The sequence below is a fragment of the Terrapene carolina genome, unplaced genomic scaffold, assembly GCF_002925995.2.
Source record: "Terrapene carolina triunguis isolate 2854851 unplaced genomic scaffold, T_m_triunguis-2.0 Scaffold68, whole genome shotgun sequence".
Classification (NCBI taxonomy): domain Eukaryota; kingdom Metazoa; phylum Chordata; order Testudines; family Emydidae; genus Terrapene; species Terrapene triunguis.
The window spans coordinates 47,832,090-47,852,718 of NW_020664419.1; the positions used below are offsets into that span (position 1 = coordinate 47,832,090).

The window sequence follows — 20,629 nt, forward strand, 5'->3', positions numbered from 1 at the left end:
TCAGACTTCTCGGTGAAGACCGAAACAAAGAAGTCATTAAGCATCTCAGCCATTTCCAAGTTTCCTGTTGACCACCATTCCAGAGGACATGTTTCCATGCTGATGATTCTCATTAAAGAAAATGCATTAATTAAATTCATGATTGAGCTCCTTGGAGGAGAATTGTATGTTTCTTGCTCCATGGTTTTACCCGCATTCTGCCATATATTTTGTATTATGGTAGTCTCGGATGATGACCAGGCATATGCTGTTTGATTTAAGAACACTTTCACTGCAGATTTGACAAAACACAAAGAAGGTTCCAATATCAGATTTCTAAAGATAGATACTGCGCTCTACCTAAGATTTAAGAATCTGAAGTGCCTTCTAAAATCTGAGAAGGATGAGGTGTGGAGCATGCTTTCAGAAGTCTTAAAAGAGCAACACTCTGATGCAGAAACTACAGAACTTGAACCGCCAAAAAAGAAAATCAACCTTCTGTTGGTGGGATCTGACTCAGATGATGAAAATGAACATGCATCGGTCTGCACTGCTTTGGATTGTTATTGAGCAGAATCCGTCATCAGCATGGACGCATATCCTTTGGAATGGTGGTTGAAGCATGAAGGGACATATGAATCTTTAGTGCATCTGGCACGTAAATGTCTTGCGATGCCGGCTACAACAATGCCATACAAACGCCTGTGTTGTAATTCTCACTTTCAGGTGACACTGTAAATAAGAAACGGGCAGCATTATTTCCTGCAAATGTAAAAAAAACTTGTTTGTCTGAGTGATTGCCTGAACCAGAAGTAGGACTGAGTGGACTTGTAGGCCTTAAAGTTTTACATTGTTTTATTTTTGAATGCAGTTATTTTTTGTACATAATTCTACATTTGTACGTTCAACTTTCATGATAAAGAGATTGCATCATAGTATTTGTATTAGGTGAATTGAAAAATGCTATTTCTTTTGTTTTTTACAGTGCAAATATTTGTAATAAAAAATAAATATAAAGTGAGCAGAGTACACTTTGTATTCTGTGTTGTAATTGAAATCAATATATTTGAAAATGTAGAAATCATCCAAAAATATTTAAATAAATAGTAATCTATTATTGTTTAACAGCGTGATTAATCACGATTAATTTTTTTTAATCGCGCGATTAATTGCGATTATTTTTTTTAATCGCTTAACAGCCTTATTTTCCATTCAATAACAGATCTGAGTATTTCTTGCTGTAATTTTTTTACTTATTTGCAGTTAGCATAATTCAACAGCATGAATTTTCACAGATTGAAATGTCACTAGAGGAGGTTTTGGAATTAATTGATAAACTTAACAGTAACAAGTCACCGGGACCAGATGGCATTCACCCAAGAGTTCTGAAAGAACTCAAATGTGAAATTGTGGAACTATTAACTATGGTTTGTAACCTGTCCTTTAAATCAGCTTCTGTACCCAATGACTGGAAGATAGCTAATGTAACACCAATATTTTAAAAGGGCTCTAGGTGATCCTGGCAATTACAGACCGGTAAATCTAACTTCAGTACCAGGCAAATTAGTTGAAACAATGGTGAAGAATAAAATTGTCGGACACACAGAAGAACATAAATTGTTGGGCAAAAGTCAACATGGTTTCTGTAAAGGGAAATAATGTCTTACTAATCTATTAGAGTTCTTTGAAGAGGTCAACAAACATGTGGACAAGGGGGATCCAGTGGACATAGTCTACTTAGATTTCCAGAAAGCCTTTGACAAGGACCCTCACCAAAGGCTCTTATGTAAATTAAGTTGTCATGGGATAAGAGGGAAGATCCTTTCATGGATTGAGAACTAGTTAAAAGACAGGGAACAAAGGGTAGGAATAAATGGTAAATTTTCAGAATGGAGAGGGGTAACTAGTGGTGTTCCCCAAGGGTCAGTCCTAGGACCAGTCCTATTCAACTTATTCATAAATGATCTGGAGAAAGGGGTAAACAGTGAGGTGGCAAAGTTTGCAGATGATACTAAACTGCTCAAGATAGTTAAGACCAAAGCAGACTGTGAAGAACTTCAAAAAGATCTCACAAAACTAAGTGATTGGGCAACAAAATGGCAAATGAAATGTAATGTGAATAAATGTAAAGTAATGCACATTGGGAAAAATAACCCCAACTGTACATACAATATGATGGGAGGCTAATTTAGCTACAACTAATCAGGAAAGAGATCTTGGAGTCATCGTGGATAGTTCTCTGAAGATGTCCACGCAGTATGCAGCGGCAGTCAGAAAAGCAAACAGGATCTTAGGAATCATTCAAAAAGGGATAGAGAATAAGACAGAGAATATCTTATTGCCGTTATATACATCCATGGTACGCCCATATCTTGAATACTGCGTGCAGATGTGGTCTCCCCGTCTCAAAAAAGATATACTGGCATTAGAAAAGGTTCAGAGAAGGGCAACTAAAATGATTAGGGGTTTGGAATGGGTCCCATATGAGGAGATATTAAAGAGGCTAGGACTTTTCAGCTTGGAAAAGAGGAGACAGGGAGGGATATGATAGAGGTATATAAAATCATGAGTGGTGTGGAGAAAGTGAATAAGGAAAAGTTATTTACTTGTTCCCATAATATAAGAACTTGGGGCCACCAAATGAAATTAATGGGCAGCAGGTTTAAAACAAATAAAAGGAAGTTCTTCTTCACACAACGCACCGTCAACCTGTGGAACTCCTTGCCTGAGGAGGTTGTGAAGGCTAGGACTATAACAGGGTTTAAAAGAGAACTAGATAAATTCATGGAGGTTAAGTCCATTAATGGCTATTAGTCAGGATGGGTAAGGAATGGTGTCCCTAGCCTCTGTTTGTCAGAGGGTGGAGATGGATGGTAGGAGAGACATCACTTGATTATTACCTGTTAGGTTCACTCCCTCTGGGACACCTGGCATTGGCCACTGTCGGTAGACAGGATACTGGGCTGGATGGACCTTTGGTCTGACCCAGTATGGCCATTCTTATGTTCTTACCTGCTGGTATAGTTACCTCAGAACAATGTCTTCATTTTCCTGTCTCTCCAACAGTCTTCCATTGGCTTTTTGGTCACTGTGATGCCTTCAACCACTCCGTTTTGGAGATAAACAGTAGTCCAACACAAAATCTTCAGTACTTCCCTGAGCTCAATTTTTAGGTCTCCTGATATTCTCACCAGATGCATGCTGGTCTCTTCCCTATTTATGCAGGAGTTTGTCCACATTACCTGTCTCCAAGTGTCGCAATTCTTCATCCTTCTATAGGGCTCAAATATCCTTATGTCCTTCTTGGGCTTCTAAGCTTTGTTTCAGGGAGTTGCCTTGTCATCTTGAAAGGTGGCACCACAAAGGTGACAAGTGCCATCCCTCTACTTCAGACCTCTGACAATAGGGGTGTAAGCCATAGGTTGTCCGCCATAAGATTCCAACTGACCTGCTTCTCTCGGGACCACTTCCTATATTGCCTTCTCCAGTTTCTCAAATACACAGCATCCAGAGTCCTACCATATCCTGCCTCCATACAGGCTTTTTCCATAGCCCCCCTTTCTGGGTTCAGAGCTTTGCTAGCTTTCTTGGCAGAGAGCTCTTCTCTAAGCTCTCCCTCCCCTGCTCTCTTTTGGTCTCTAGCCTTCCTACCTCCCTCCATCTGGATTGGCCCTGACTGAGCCACCAGCTTCTTATATAGGCCCCACGGACCCACATTTTTGTTAATATGACACCCAAAAGTATGTTGAGCACTTTACAGAACAAATACAAAAGTGTCCCATGTCCTGAAGAGCTTACAATTTGTTTTAGCTGTGACACAATGAGTGTAATAATAGTTCTTACCATGAAAAGACCTGCACTCCTTAGAAACTTTTAGCATATGAGAAGTCCCACTGAGCTAAATAGGACTTTTTCTTGTGCATGAAGTTACTCATAAGTATTTGCAGTATTGGGGTCAGCTAGAGGAACTGCATGAGGAGAGACAGTGTTTACAGTAATAAGATCCCATGGTTACTCAGTTATGGTTTGTGCACATTTTGAATGAGTCTATTAAGGTCTATTTTTATGACATTTAATTATAGAGTAACCTTGTTTTACGAAGGAATATAAATGATATTGTGTTCATACAAAAAGAAAAATTCAAGCTGGATCAAGGAAACATGACTGTGTACTGACCTCAAACTAACAAGTTCAGAAGAACATGTTTACTATGAGCTTTTCTTCTGATTCACCACAGATTCCAGTTTGTGCAGAATGTTCTGGTCTGTTTTGTCATATTTTAAACTATGTATGTGATAGCTACCCTTGTATATTTCTTCATATATTTTATAATTTATTAATAATGTCTACATGTGATTTTCTTAATGGGAATGAAATAACTTTTAATTCCCAGGAATATAATTAAAGATTTTATTACTATTATTATTATTGTTTATTACTGCTGATGCTATGCAAAAGCTTCCTGTTTGAAAGTTATTGAGTTTTGATCTTGTTAGGGATGTATTTTTATTAAAATCACTTCACATGATTTTTCTCTCTTTTTCAAATTTCAATTTTTAATTAACTTTAACTTCCCGACAGTAACTGCATTTAACACAACCTTTCGGTAGTTCTTTTTGTTGAAGAAGCAAACAGAGAGTAATCTGATTTTCAAAAAGTATTGTTTGCCTGTAGATCTTGATATGAAATTGTGTGCATACTTTGAACTTTGTAGGCTTTATATATTCTCAATACATTTCTGTTGCCTTCAAGCAAGATTATGGGCTCCCTCTAGTGGACACAATAATACCTATACATTCCCATGGAATTGTGTGGGCAGTTCAAAAGTATTGGGTCATATTCATTTCTGGAGTAACTCCATTGAAATGAGTAGAGTTACACTAGGGATGAATTTGGCTCACTGAGTTCCTGCCTTGTTGGGGATGTATTTTATGAAATAAAACAGCAGTGCCTCAAATGCGGGAGCCGACCCATCCATTTACCCACCCAGTCTCCCATGCAGAGTGCCCCAGTCATTCTTCTAGCAGTCAGGGTAGAAGTCCCCAGCAATTTTGTTGTTTAAAAAAATGGCAGTGTTAGAACAAGTCTGACTTTCTTTTCACTGGCATTACCATTACTTTATGCCTGGAGTGACTTCCTTGGCCTACACATCCCCAAGTGTATGGGGGAGGATCTGGTAGAGATTAGGTAGTAACTCTGTTGTTGCATATTCCATGGGTGCACAGTGGGTGTTTTCTTTAGCTACTTGACCCCCTCCCCCAGCCCCACCCTCGTATAGCTCTTTCAGTCTCACGGATGGTTGTTGTTCTCACCTTGCGAATTGGACTGACCATCATGTTTATAGAGAGATAATTTGGGTGAGGTAATATTTTTTTTATTGGACCAACTTCTGTTAAAAGATATTACCTCACCCACCTTGTCTCTCTAATATCCTGGGACTGTCATGGCTACAACTACACTGCCATACATCACGTTTATATGCCATTAAGGCAGGTCAAATTTGAGAGCCTTGTCTGAGGAAAATTAAAATAAAACCATTTATTGTAATACATGAATATAATATCATAGTTATTTACAATTAATAGCAAGTTGTGAACCCATATATGAAGAGTTTTCTTGCAAATAATTTTTTGAGTAGATTTTTTGCAACCATCACATCACCTTTTCTTTTTTTAATAGGTGGAAACTAAATGACTGGGATATTGATTTAACAAAGGATCGCTACAGTATCGTGGGAGGTAGACTTCTTATCAATAACCCAGAGAAATCAAAGGATGCTGGGAAATATGTTTGCATAGCATCGAATATCTTTGGAACTGTCCGAAGCGCTGAAGCTACTCTAAGTTTTGGATGTAAGCAATTGTTAACTTTAAAACAGATAAGCACATACTGATTAGGTTTAAATGGTCAATGTTTCACTGTATTATTGTTGCAGCATTTTAGTCATTGCATTGTATCATTGTATTGCTCTGTGAAAATTATATAACGTGCCTTCATCGACAGACCAGCAAGAAGTAAGTTTTTAAAGCAGCTTATACTCTTCATCCTGCTGTTGGCATTACAACCATCTCAAAGGCCTTAAGTTTATATCTGCAAAGAGGGTCACACAGCTTGTTTAGCCAGAGAGGGGGAATTCCCACAATCTTGAGGCATATAGTGTCCTAATTTTTTTAAGACACAATAGAACCCATGGGGAAGTTGTCAGAAGAGAGATACAGATAGGTTCACATGATGAAGGTCAGCTGTCATCCTTGTCAAAACAGATTGGAAGTTCTTGAAGATGGATGATGTGTCATTTTATAGTGAAAAGAATGCTGCAATCCTTATGCCACATTTAAGGCCCTGCTGAGGGCTTTTCTGTCAACTTCAGACAATGGAGCCAGTATTTTCCACAAACACACTGTCAACAACAGATACTTTGTTGAGAAAGATTAGGGTGACCAGATAGCACGTGTGAAAACCTGGAATGGGGTGGGAGGAATAGGCGCCTATATAAGACAAATCCCCAGATATTGGGACTATCCTTATAAAATCGGAACATCTGATCACCCTAAAAAAAATGTACCTAGGTAACATAAATAGCTAGATTTTATCATCTGGAGAAAGAAGGGTTTTTGTTGTTGTTGTTTTGTTTTAATTTCCCCCTTAAAATGATGTTATCCTGGAAATATTTTGTACATTAAAAACACAGGGTGAAATCTGCCCTCATGCAGAGATCCTGTATAAGGCCCTATGGTCTGCTTAATCCCCATATTAAGGGCTTAGGCAAGACAAGTGCTCCATAGGCCTTGTGATAGCTCTCTGCACAGGGCAGTATTTCACTTTTAGTGAATAATATCACCGGTTTAAGAGGTTTAATGTAAACCCCATGTTGTAATGTTTTGTGAAAGTAAATTTAATATTATGGGACCAAAGATTTAAAAGTGAAGCCAGACTCATGGATTTTCACATAAGTCTGGATGCACGTGTGGTCTGTATTTTAAATAGAAATATTCCACAGTGCGTTTTCTACCAGAAACGCAAGGCTGGATTAGAGTTTCTCTGTAGTGAAGGTGAATTTAGCCAGTAGGCACACTTTCCCACTAATATCCAAGGAGTGGCATGCATTCCAGTAGTTCACACTGCAGATGCCTGTGGCTGAAGACTTGGAGTGGGGCACTTTAAAGAGGTGTAAGCCCCAGCCCCGAGCTGGCCAGAGCAGCCCCAGTACCGCTCCCTTTAACCGGTTAAACGATATGATTTTAATCATTTAAACGATTAACTTTTTAAATGATATTTACATCCCTAGGTTATATCAGGTTAACAGCATTGTTACGCTGAGCTTTGTAAGCAAATATTCAAATGCTAATGACAGGGATGAATCAAAAAACAACAGAAACCAAAATATGCCAGGAAACTGCTGAAAATCTGTTTTTTAAAAAAGCATTAAAACTTTGTGGTCTCTTGTTTCCTTTGTTCTATTATTTCCCCTTCCCCTGTCTCTCTATAGGTCAGCAAAACTCTTCTCCCTCCCCACCACCACAATAACTGTGAAATACTTCTGTTTCAGAACCATATTTGGCATAGAGCTCGTTCAAAAATGCTAAAAATAATTGTGAAAAACTTTTTAGTTTTTTTCATTGACTTGCCTGTTCTATAAAACTGAAAAAAAAATTGGTGAAATTCAAAAAATGTTTAATATTAGTACTTGGGAGAAAAGGGAAGAGATTTTCATAGTGAAGACAGCCATCTTAAATTCAATTAAATAAAAATTGTCATTGGGACAAAATCCAAGCTGGCTTCTTAGGAAGGGGGGGGGGGTTAAACTGAAAAGTCCAATCGTGCAAACATTGGCAAAAATATCATTGATCTCAATGGGGCTGAATTGGGTCTCCAGGAGAGAAATGAATCAAAGGTTTTAAAGTAGTTTTAAAAAAGATTTTCCCTTTCAGCTGTTACCACACACATGCACGCACATACTTGCACGTGCGCACGCACACCCACAACAACTTCCTTTGCTTTGGGGAATTTTCTTCTTTCACGTAAAATGTTGGTGCTTTTTTGACTTATGCTGATGGGAGTCAGAAGCTGAACCACCTCCTTTTTGGTGGAAAATGGATTGAAAATTGTAATAACAGGAGCCAAATCATAGCAGAGGGACTGTAGTAGCCAAACAGAGCAAGCAAAGACATTTGCATAATCAATGTACAGTTATAACTGTAAAGTGATTATACAAATTCTTGCACTCTGGTTAATAATGGATATCTTCCAATTACAGTTCAAGGATTCACATTCTTTATAATTACTGAGTAATAATGATAGTCATTATGCAAATCAGACACTCAGAGCCAATCAGCATTCAGACACTCAGAGCCAATCAGCATTCAGGGCATTTCATAAGTGGGAAGAAACTGTGCAGTTATAGATCAGTAATTGTACAGACATCTCTGTTCACTCTGGCACAGACCGTTCTATTTCACTAAAAACCTCATTTATTTATTTTTACATTTAAATTGCCTGTTCTTTTCTATGCCTTTGAATTTGTGGTGATTATTCCTAAAGTTCACGAATTTATCCAAAACACACCATAAATAAAAAGTCTAGATATAAAGTTAGGCATTTACATATTTTAACTGGAAATTATTAAAGTAAGTATTTAAAAAATGACAACTAGATTTTTTTTCTTTCCTCAAACCATACTTTGGCCATATTCAAAATAGTAATCACTTTGTTTTATATTTTCCACTCATGGATAGCACTCGTAGTTTTTACAATCACTATACTAGATTTACAACTGCAGTATGCCAAGATGAAAGAGGGAATGAAAAACAGTGGCAACCTCACAAGAAATTGTGAAATTTTAGAGCCAGGAAAAACATGTTGTGAAGTCGGAAGCAAATATCATGGACAGCTGCTTGATAAGAGTAGTCCACTTTGACAAATGAAAGGCATCTGTTTCATGCTGTAGGTGAATACATACATACGTGAATTCCAAGTCATGCCAATTTAAGAACTTATGTCCTCCCCGGTGGTCTAGCGGTTAGGATTTGGTGCTCCTGCTGCCGCGGCTTGGATTCAATTCCTGATCAAATAAATATGCTTTAATAGGCAGCAGGTTTCAAGCAAACAAAAGGAAGTATTTTTTCACACAACACACAGTCAACCTGTGGAACTCCTTGCCAGAGGATGTTATGAAGGCCAAGACTATAACAGGGTTCAAAAAAGAACTAGATAAGTTCATGGAGGATAGGTCCATCAATGGCTATTAGCCAGGATGGGCAGGGATGGTGTTCCTAGCCTCTGTTTGCTAGAAGCTGGGAATGGGCGACTGGATGGATCACTTGATGATTACCTGTTCTATTCATTCCCTCTGGGGCACCTGGCATTGGCCACTGTTGGAAGACAAGATACTGGGCTAGATGGACCTTTGTTCTGACCCAGAATGGCTGTTCTTATGTTCTTAACTAGCTCAGATTTCATTGCAAATCTAGTTTGTACCAATACTAAACCAACCATACATAAGAATAATTGGTTGAATTAGTTGTGAGCTAGAAAGTGAATCAAGAGAGTGTGGTGTTCAGACATTTGAAGAGATACCCTGTTTATATATTAATAGCAGAGGTCTTTAGAGATTTCTTTTATGATGTTTGTCCTACAAGCAGTCACTAAAAAGATCTGCTTCTCCTCTTACCCTATTATTTTGATGTCCCTCTGCTATGTGTACAGTATTTATTCTACTGTCTTCTCAGTTACAGTAGTTCATAAACCATACAGATGTCCTTTTGTGTAAATGCGTATGCATCTCTATCCTGATTAGTCGTTATTGTTTCTGCCTTGCTACTCATGAACTTAAGTTGTAGTTAGATCCTGGAACCAGACACTTTTAGCAGCCTGGGGAAGAGAGTTGAAATAATCTGAATTTAGGTTGGATGATTCCTTTGGCTTTTGATGGGAAGGATTTTGTGCACAGCTTTTAATACTTTATTATTGTTTATTTAGACTACATCAGCACTTAGAAGACCCATTCCGGATTCCCCCACTCCCATTGTACTTTGTGCTATGCAAACACTTAGTAAAAGAGACAGTCCCTGCCCCAATCTAATTTGATAAGAGATACGACAATGAAAGTGACACGGGAAGGGTAGCTATTGCCCAGCTTGTAGGTACCTCTCTTAACATAAATAAATAAAATCTGCTGTCAGTAACTGACATGCAACCAAACCATCACTGTCTTATAATCGTGGCCACCATTATTGCAATACTACAGCTGTAGAATGTGTAACTCAAAAGGATCTGATTCTTGGCCCTTCTACAGAAGACCCTTTGCACTGTTCCACTGGCATAAGGTGGTCATAGAGCTGTTTCAGCCAGCCAGCTGAGGATCCCCCCAGCTGGCTTTGTGCCCCCATCTCAAAGCCCTTGGCATAGGATACATAGCTGGACCACTCTGCCATTGAGCAGTCCTTGGCTGTTGGAATAGTCCATGAGGCAGGGACAGCCTGGTTCATCTCGAGGGAAGCCATGGGGATGCTCCAAGTTACAACAGGGGTTGAGTTGGCCTCCTGGACAGCCCCTTATTTGGGAAAATGAAAGATTCTCTGAAGTCACCTACCCATCCTTGGGTTCTTGCTCTAAATGCAGCTCACCTGGACCTGAGAATCAGAGCCAAAGTCAACATTTCTTTTTTCTTTATGGGCAGTTGCAGCTGCAGTGGTTAGAACAGGCAGAGCCATTAAAGTTGGTGATACTAGTATTAAAGCAAACAAAACAGGCTGTATGGCCCTGCACTTTGTCTCAAACATTGATGTATTTCTACATTCATCTCTAAAGGAGCTGTATGTTTAAATCCGAATATAGAAAATAATCCTAAAACACTGAAAAAACCTTATATTGTCTCTTTATTTTTTTAATCTAGATCTTGATACGTTTCCACCCGAGGAACGCTATGAGGTGAAAGTACGGGAGGGTATTGGAGCAGTGCTTCTTTGCCAGCCTCCTTACCATTACCCAGGTAATTCAACTGAAACTGCACCATTTTCAATCTCTATAGTCTGGAAGGGATAGGATGTATATGTGTGATTAAGATATTTTCCATTTAAATCTAATAAATGGGATAAAGATACTGCTGGTATACACCGTGTAGTTTAAATTAAGAATGCATTAAGGAAGGCAAGAAATTATTCCTTCTGATAGTTTTTCTTTAATCCTTCGGAGAGTGGACTGAGCCCTTTAAGTTAACGAACAAAGATTTCTAGAGACTGTTAATACTTCAGTTAGTTAAAATTAAATAAAATCTCTGATTATATTTCTCTCTTCCCCCCAAAACCTATGGTCTTGCTTGCTTCATGGACATATGGAGAAAGGAGCTTTTTCTTGACTCATATGAGATGTAAATAAACAGCAGTAACTTTTTTCCCAGGCTCAAATCCACTAGATAAGTTTCAGGCAACATATTTGTAGATGAACAGTGTATAGGACGAGGGAGAAATTTTCCCAGATGTACAAACTAGAATAGAGAAAATCACAATGCACACAAAACATTGCTGGTTTTTCTGGTCAATTTGTCTGTAAACTATTAAAAGTGTATATAGTGATATGGAATAAACAATAAAGCAAGACTAATAGAAGCTGAGTGAAAATTATGTTGTAATGTGTATAACTAAGGCTTCAATTATGTGGTGACAGCAATAAGGTACAAATTACTTTTAGAATTTACAAACAGTTTTTGAAATTAGAAATAAGATTATTAAAAAGAAATCAAGTAATTTACCTAGAGAGGTTGTGGAATCTCTGTCACTGGAGTTTTTTTTAAGAACAGGTTAGGTGAACACCTGGCAGGGGAGGTCTAGATAATACTTAGTCTTGCCTCAGTACAGGGGATTGGACTAGATGACCTATCGAGGTCCCTTCCAGTCCTACATTTCTATGATTCTATGAATTTGGGAGGAAGGATGGTCCATTACCTATGGCAGTAACCTGGGACTGGGTTCAGTTCCTTGCTCCACCACAGATTTTCTGTGTGACCTTGGGCAAATCACGTAACCTCCCTGTGCTTCAGTTCCTCATCTGTAATAGCATTTCCCGACCTCACAGGGGTGAGGCACTCAGATACTACAATGATGGGCCAGATATCTACCTAAGATAAGACAATTCATCTCATCCAGTGGACATCATAGCACCTTGTATCAGGAAAGTCAGCAACCAAAATTTTCACATGATAGTTTGTTTCATCCTGATACTGTTGAAGTCAATAGGAGTTTTACCAGTGACCTCAGTAAGAGCAGTATTTGGCCCATTACATTTTAACTTTACTGCATGGTATCATTTACTGTTCTGAGAAGATTATATATTGACATAATGCAAACAGAAGAAATATATGGATATTTTCTTCTTGGTCTTAACATTTCCATCTTTCTATTTTATGATTTAACAATGTTTAATTCAAGTTTGACATGAATTTAACGTTGAATTGTGTTTAGACTCTTTAATTTGGTACAGTAATTACCAATTCTGAGCTCAGCTTGCCACGTTAAAAGCTGCAGCTGAAGGTTTGAAAGCAAGCACATTTAAATTAACTCTGCAAACTAATTCTTTCAGATAGTAGTTAGACAATGATTTGGTATTAGAAGGCTAAATTATGCTTCCTTTTGGGAAACTTGCTATTACTGCTAACTCCCCCCAAAATAGATATTCTCTAGCTGATAGAGAATTCATCATCAAGAAGGACATAGAGAACATGCAAAGTTTCTTATTTTCCTAATATCCAAAGCATTAATTAAATCTGTTGAAGAAATATCGAAACAATTGTGTTTCTTCAAATAGTGACACTTTATTTATACAATAAATGATTGCTGGAGATCATGTCAAATTACCAAAAGTTATCCTGCATTGAGTATATGCAAGGAGGTAGAAATAGCCGTGTCCTATGAGGTAATTATGGACTCGGGTACCTAATGTTAGGTGCTTAGTTCACAGATTTTGATGCTAGTTCCTAGTGAGTTAGCTGATGAGATGGTGCCTCAGAGAAAGTTCTCTGATCACTCCCCTAATGGGCTAAGTCCCAGATTTGTAAAGGTATTTAGGTGTTGTGGTGCCTAACTCACTTAGGAGCCTATGTCCCATTAACTTTTAGTCAGACTTAGGCGCCTAAAGACCAGATCCTCAAAAAGATTTAGGCACCACCTCACAGGCACTTTAGGCAGCTAAATACAAATTTAGATCCTCAGAACCTCTACTTAGCTGCCACTTAACTTAGTATGGGCCTAAACTCCCTAGGCACCTAAGTTTCCTCTGGTGGGCATATGCAAAGCCATATCAGTCCTGACACTCAGCATCTAATTCACACCTAAGCCCCAACATAATTCACAAACTAGGCGTTCCTTTACCTACAGGGTCCAATCTGGTCGGCATGCTGAAAGCACACCTACTGGATTGAGGGCCTGAACCAAACACATCTGCCAGAGGAGGAGATGGTGGCAGTGGTGGTGCCACCCCCCTTTTAACCAATAGACATGGGTTCAGCTCCCCACTCTGCTTCATGTGGAGCAGGGACTTGAACCCGCTCTCCCATATCCCCTGTGAATGCCCTAACTACTGAGCGATTGGGTATTCTCAAGTGGGTCTCTTTCAATCTTTACTGTTGAAGCTGTGCCACTTTGTATATATTGGGCCTAAGAGAGAGGGAGAGTTTCTAGCCTGATGGTTAGGCACTCTCTTGGGAAGGGATAGGTCTATACTAATTAATATTTAAGTCTAGAAAAGGGTATATGGCCGTGAATCCCAAGCAGAAGGAATCTTAAGTCCCACCTCTCTCCTCAGCATTTCCTACTGGCTATCTTAAGTGGCTCCCTGCTCAACTTGCTGGCTTTTGTGAATTCCATTCTTAGGTACCTGTCTCTCCCCATGTGTTTGTTCGAGGGCTTTCCTTCACCATCTCTCCTGGTTCTTGTCACACAGACGGAAAGCAGACCAGAAGACCACAGTGCAAGCAATGCGATGTTTATTGGGGTTAATTTCCAGAAGGCATATGTACAGCATAACTCTGACGCCACAGAGTCCTGTTTTCCAGTGTTTCCACTCCCCCCTCCTCAGCAGGCACAATTATACCTGAAATGCACGCCCACAGTCCCACCTCTTATAGCTTATGGTCATGTTCCATTCTGGGGGGTCAGCGGGCTAGGGTCTTCATTCCCACCCCTTTTGTATCCCATGGGAAGGGTAAGGAGTGAGGTTGTACTCCAGTCAGGGGTAGGCATTCCTCTGGTCTATTAGTGTTTTACCTTCCTCCCGAATCCCCCCTTGCCCTTCCCGACTAGTTGCTTGACCTTGCCTTCAGATAAGGAGTCGAAGCAGTTTTCAAGTGTGCTCTCATATATTACATTCCCACCAGGCCCAGTAACACTTCAACTGCTCTTATCTATTTCCATTATATTAACAAACCCATGTGGTTTAGGCAAAAGCAACATTTACAGTGTCTGTCTTTGTTCTTAGTAAGAATCCCTTTGTTCACACATATTAGTAAAAACATATATATATCCAAAACCAAACAGGCAAGCAGAACTCATAGTACTATCTCAGGCGAAACTACAGGCCTGGATCCTGCATTGGCACTAATACTCCTAACAGTGTTGTATTGCAGGACTGGGCACCTAATTCAGGGATTGCATTAAGCAGCGCACCTAAAAGTTAGGCACTGCAAACACTGAGTGGATCTAGTCCCCTTTGTGGATCTAGTCCTGAATACCTATGATACTTTTGAAAATGAGATTTAGGTTCCTAAATCAGTTAGGCATTGCATCATTGAATGGAGCAATGCCTAAATACCTTTAAAAATCATGGCCTAACCCAGTATCTCTGTTTTTTATCTGTGTGATTTTTCATGTAAGCCATCTTTAGATTTGTTTTATATCACCTGATATTTCGTATAACATTAAATGGAGTATTTTGAACTTCAGAAGCAAATAGATGGTATCTCACAGACATTCATCTTAATTTGGTCCTCTTAGCAGACAGTGCAACATTTTGATTTTAATATTTTGTTTTTAAGAATTGAAGTTGACCTTGTGAGGAGCTGGCAAACTATTTTGTCCCTCCCTACTTTCACTCCTCTAATTTGCTGCTCTGAGATATGTGTTCTTATTTCTTATCTGACTCCATCTTCCTAACTAAAAACTAAGGAACTGCTCATTAAAAGGAAATAAATCAGTTCATAATCTAGTGGGTTTTCTAGGTTTTCTGATTAGCTTTATAGATCCTCCTTATTAATCCTTAAATATTGCATACTCTGCAAAAAATCACTGTCTTTTACATTACTATAGATGATACTACAGAACACACTGTGGCTTGATTTAGTACAAGAAGCTGATACTATTACTATTGGGTTTGCTAAATATTAACTAGAAAATATTTTCCTCTAGATGATCTCAGTTATCGCTGGCTTCTAAATGAGTTCCCAGTATTCATTACTTTGGACAAACGGCGATTTGTGTCACAGACAAATGGCAATCTCTACATTGCAAATGTAGAAGCATCAGATAGAGGCAATTATTCATGTTTTGTGTCCAGTCCTTCAATCACAAAGAGTGTATTCAGCAAATTCATTCCACTTATTCCTCAGGTGGTAGACCGTAAGTATTTGAGAAGTGTTCTGTTTGCATTTTGATTTTTTTCCCATTTACTGCAGTATTTTTAGCTCTGAGATAAATCTTAAGGCAGTCAGTGAACTAGCATTTTGGTAGAGTTACTTCAGAGATATTATTTAAACGTTCCACATACAAAGGCCCAGATCATTCCCTCCTACAGGGGTGGTCTTGGAGAGGAAACCTCCATGAAGATCCCCTCAGAGTCCCTTCTCTATCCTCAAGGTATGAGTTTTTCCCCACCATCACCATCATGGAGTAGGCCACTGGACCTGTCTCAAAACCTGTCATATCTCCTGGCTTTGGCAGCCCTTGGGATCCCTGTTGGGGAGGTCGTGACTCCATGGAAAAGTTGAGGCAGCTCCTGGCAGTATTATGTTTTCTGGGAAATCCCCTAAGGAGTGGGAAACCTAGCCTCTTCTGGCCCACGCTCCCATGCCCTGCTACGTTCCGCTATGATGACTCTGGAATGGTATTGTAAAAGCCACTGACCTGCTCTTCCTGCAGGAGGGAGGGAAGGTCTGTACTTGGTTATCGAGAGATCAAAGGCTTTGTATAGTTGTGCCAATCCCCTGAGCCTTCTCTTTTGCTTCATGTTACTAGATTTTTCACTGCCATTTCATCAGCAAAGTTATGCATTTTCAATACTGTAAATACTGCCCTGCTTGCAGTTTGGAATGTCCATCACTTGTCTTTCACCCACTATTGGCTTGATGCAAGATTTAGTTTTAACGAAACTGGGCTCACTTGATAAGAGGGCACATATTTTTCATATTTTAAATTTTAAAGAATACACTAGATTCCTATTTCATATTTATTTACTTTACTATTTTAATAGAATGTTCACCACAGAATTTCCACATTTAGAGAGAACTTAGGATAAATACTTAAGGTATGTCTCCAGGTGTGAGTGGTTCCTATCCATGGAAAAACATGTTAATTGGCATTAGAACTATTGGATAACAATTAAATTAATAATCAATAAGTGCCATTTATTCACTAATAGACAAACTATTGACCTTATGCCAGCCTGACTTGAGGCTGGTCTGGAAGAGGGAAGGAATCCACCCCTTTCCTTGGACCATGGAGCAGCAGTAGAGTTGCTCTGTATTTTCAGAACTTCAGTAACCCTTGCGGCTGTTCGATTTTTTTCTCTGCTCTCTAACTGGTAATAGCCAGTGAATCTAGGTAGTTTCAGCTCAACTGATCCTGTCCCTAGCTGTTCCTTGGCCCACACCCATACTGAGACCTTCATCTGATAGCACAACAGATGCTCCACAGAGCTCAGCTCACTGGTAGATAGGGTTTTATGTGTCCACATAGACTCCTGGCATTCCATCATTCCCTATTTCCCTGTGCAACAAAGCACAATAGTTCTGCTACTTCCAAGTACCTCTGTGCCTGCGGAAGAGAAGGGGGTGACCTTAAAGTTCACAAAAATGAAAATGATTCTATCCACACTTGTTCTAAGGAAGCCATGGAGATAAGTTGACTAGGCTTTGACTGCCCACAAAAGATAGGAATGTGCTCTCTCCCTCATCTTTACAATCTACTGTTACACTTCAAAATAAGTTTAAATGTGTTTACACTACAGAATTGTGCTCTTGACTATATTAGCTATTAATCATCCAATGAAAGATAATTCTTTTTTTTTTTAAGAACAGTTCTGCCTTATTGTTAAAGTTGTTCGATGTTAAGTCAGACTTCATTGATAATGGACATGGTGTCACATATCGTAAAGAAAACTTCTCTTTGGATTTTTAAGATGTTTTCTTGAGCTGTAGAAGTTAAAATTGCTGTATTAATTTCTGTCACTGACTGGCTATGTCTGTGAATCTCTTTTAACGTTAGGATCTAAAGTATATCCAGCTGATATCAAGGTTAAGTTCAAGGATACGTATGCACTTCTGGGGCAAAATGTGACACTGGAATGTTTTGCACTTGGGAAGTAAGTATACTGTATATTCATTTAGTTGTAGAATAATATATTGGCTTTCATATCTCATTGGGAGCAAAAGTTCAGGATATTTAACAGAAAAACATTTCAGCAGCAAATACATTTCTACATAATGCAAATTAATAGCCAGTTCCTAAACAGTGCTAACTTGTATTATTATGTCTTTTCAAAGCCCTGTTCCTGAGATTAGATGGAATAAGCCTCTTGAACCCATGCCAGCAACTGCTGAGATAAGCATGTCTGGTGCAGTACTCAAGATCTTAAATATTCAGTTTGAAGATGAAGGAGTTTATGAATGTGAAGCTGAAAACTATAAAGGAAAAGATAAACATCAGGCAACAGTTTATGTTCAAGGTAGATAAAGCATTTTAATTCTTCAAAAATTCTTATGTTGGGAAGCACCTGTGTTTTCACACTTGATATCCATGTTATCTAATTGCATCGTTTTGACACACTGTTGTTTGAGTTAATAAAACAAAATCCAAAATTCATGCATTGTGAGACAACCATAAAAATGATTTATTAATTGAACAACTGCTCAATTTAATTCATTGTAATAGCTGTACTTACATCTTGAATGCAATGTTCAAGGGTTTAAAAATAACATAAAAATGGAAGCTAATTTGCTTAATTGTAGAACAGTCAGGGCCGCCCAGAGGATTATGGGGACCTGGGGTCTTCGGCGGCGGGGAGCCACCGCCGCGAAATTGCCACCGAAGACCCGGAGTGGAAGAAGCTCTGGGGGCCCCGAAGCAAGTGAAGGACCCCACTCCAGGAGCCCCAAAAAACTCTCATGGGGGCCCCTGTGGGGCCCAGGGCCTGGTGCAAATTCCCCCCCCTCCCCCCCCCCCCCCCCCCCGGGGCGGCCCTGAGAGCAGTCAAATGTAAGAACTGCTAAGGGAAAAAGAGGTCACTAGGTTTATCACACTTTCTTGTTTCCTCATTCTGTCTGGCTCTTTTCACCCTTTCCGTCTCTTCTTCCTGCCTACAATTTCTCTTTTATATACACACTTTCTAAAGATTTCTGAGGTCTCTTAAATGTCTATTTAATCCTAACTTCAGTGACATATTCTACTAATGTATATGAATGTTAATAATTCTTTTGAGCTTTCTCTACTTCACTTTTTCTAGATTTTAAATACCTTTGGGTTTTTTTTCCCATTGGAGGCACATTTCCATTAAATCACTTCGAATACAAAAAACTGTATTTGTAAAAAAATCTCAATGGTGTTTGTTTTCATTCAACAATTGTTTTTATTTTTGTTCCTGTCATTTTGCACCATTGGCTTTCTCTTCTTCCAAACTGTGACATGTCTATCATTCTATGTTTAGCACTCAGGAACAAAGTGCATCCTACTGCTAGCAGTGGAATGGGCCTGAGATAACCTGACTCTCACTGTCAGAGGGTCACCACTATTTCTTACACGTAATGATAATTAATGTGACTTTTCTATTATTTTGGCACTTATACAGCGCAAGAATAAATGTAGGTGCATTTGGGTTTTGTTTGTTTCTTAAATGCCTTCTTTGTTTCCATGGAATATTTTCTGGGGAAGAATAAATAATGCACATTTGAAGTGCATTCCTTGTTATAGAATATCAGGGTTGGAAGGGACCTCAGGAGGTCCAACCCCCTGCTCAAAGCAGGACCAATCCCCAGACAGATTTTTGCTCCATAGCCCTAAATGGTCGCCTCAAGGATTGAACTCAACCCTGGTTTTAAGCAGGCCAATGCTCAAACCCCTGAGCTATCCCTCCAAGTCTGCAACTCCAAATTGTTTACTTATATCTATTTTATGGTGCTACTAATCAGTTAGTATGTGGAATAACTGCAATCTAATAAGAACACAGTAGAGGTAACAAGTATTATCTTATATTCACTTCAGCAATCACGATGTCACATCCACTTCCCATTGTTACTGCTATAAAAATTGTTTACAGTTATTATGGTGCTCATGGGATAATTCCAAATATTCTGTGACTACCAATGTTTCTTACTTAAATTAGTTGGTGCATTACTAATTTACAATATTCCCAATGCTTGATGACCTCTGAATCACCCATGTAAGAAAACCTTCACTATAGTATTTCTTGCAATGTGCAGCATTCCTTGTGATTACAGTTACTGCAATTGGTATAGGACAATTCAACTCCCCTATAGTAAATTTGTATCTGCCCTTATGTTTCTGAGACTTCTGCATCTATGGGAAGAGGTGCTTATACTTTTTTCCCCATATTTTAATATAATTTTGTGCATTCATTTACTGTCTCAGAAGGAAAATTAACTTTCGAAGAGAAGTCCATCAAAAACATGCCAGCGCATGTTTTAGTGGGACATTTCTGATATCAAGATTACATTGTCATGAGCTTTTCTGTTAAATGAAAGCTATATTCTTAAACTGAAATTTAAAATTAAAATGTTCTCTTTCTGGAGACTATGGTCAGAGCCGTAAAGCAGTCATTTGGGGATTGGTCCTGCTTTGAGCAGGGGATTGGACTAGATAACCTCCTGAGGTCCCTTTCAACCCTGATATTCTATGATTCTATATTTGACCCAATATCCCTGCCCATACTATTTTTAAAAAATTAACCTTCTTTAACTTTATAAAAAATCTCCTAATTTGGAGGGGCAGGTAGGAGAGTGGAGGGGAATTATTATGACTTGGCCCTCAGACTCTAAGTTTGCTATGATTAGTTATCTGTGCTGCAAATATGTGTATTTTAAGTTTTTGTGAGGGCTTAGTGGGGAAATTATAGGGATATGTATTACAAATATCTTGTAGGGTATGTATGCCCCCATATAGATGGGGTTGCATATACCTAGTTGCCCATTAGAACAAGGATATCAAAAAGGACGAAGTGGAAAAATTGGCATGCTTCCAGTAGGAAGAGCTTACAACAGTTCCAGGAAGCAATATGGAACTAGCAAAATGAAGGACTATCATGCTTAAAAGAGATTTTATATGAAAAGCGTTGTTAATTTTCTTTATGGCTGAAGCAACCCACCTTGTTGCATCTACTAGATTCTGCAAGTACACTCAGCAAGATCTTCTATAAATGAATGTTTTCCAGAGGG

General features: G+C 38.9%; 1 protein-coding gene across 1 annotated transcript in view; it reads left to right on the plus strand.

Moving 5' to 3' along the window:
- Positions 1–20,629, plus strand: part of CNTN1 (contactin 1) — a 296,072-nt gene that overhangs the window by 145,777 nt on the left and 129,666 nt on the right. The window contains exons 4-8 of the mRNA XM_024201075.1: positions 5,659–5,831; positions 10,874–10,969; positions 15,375–15,584; positions 17,448–17,544; positions 17,726–17,907. Of these exons, the coding sequence (XP_024056843.1) occupies positions 5,659–5,831; positions 10,874–10,969; positions 15,375–15,584; positions 17,448–17,544; positions 17,726–17,907 (758 nt within the window). The remainder of the gene's footprint in view (positions 1–5,658; positions 5,832–10,873; positions 10,970–15,374; positions 15,585–17,447; positions 17,545–17,725; positions 17,908–20,629) is intronic.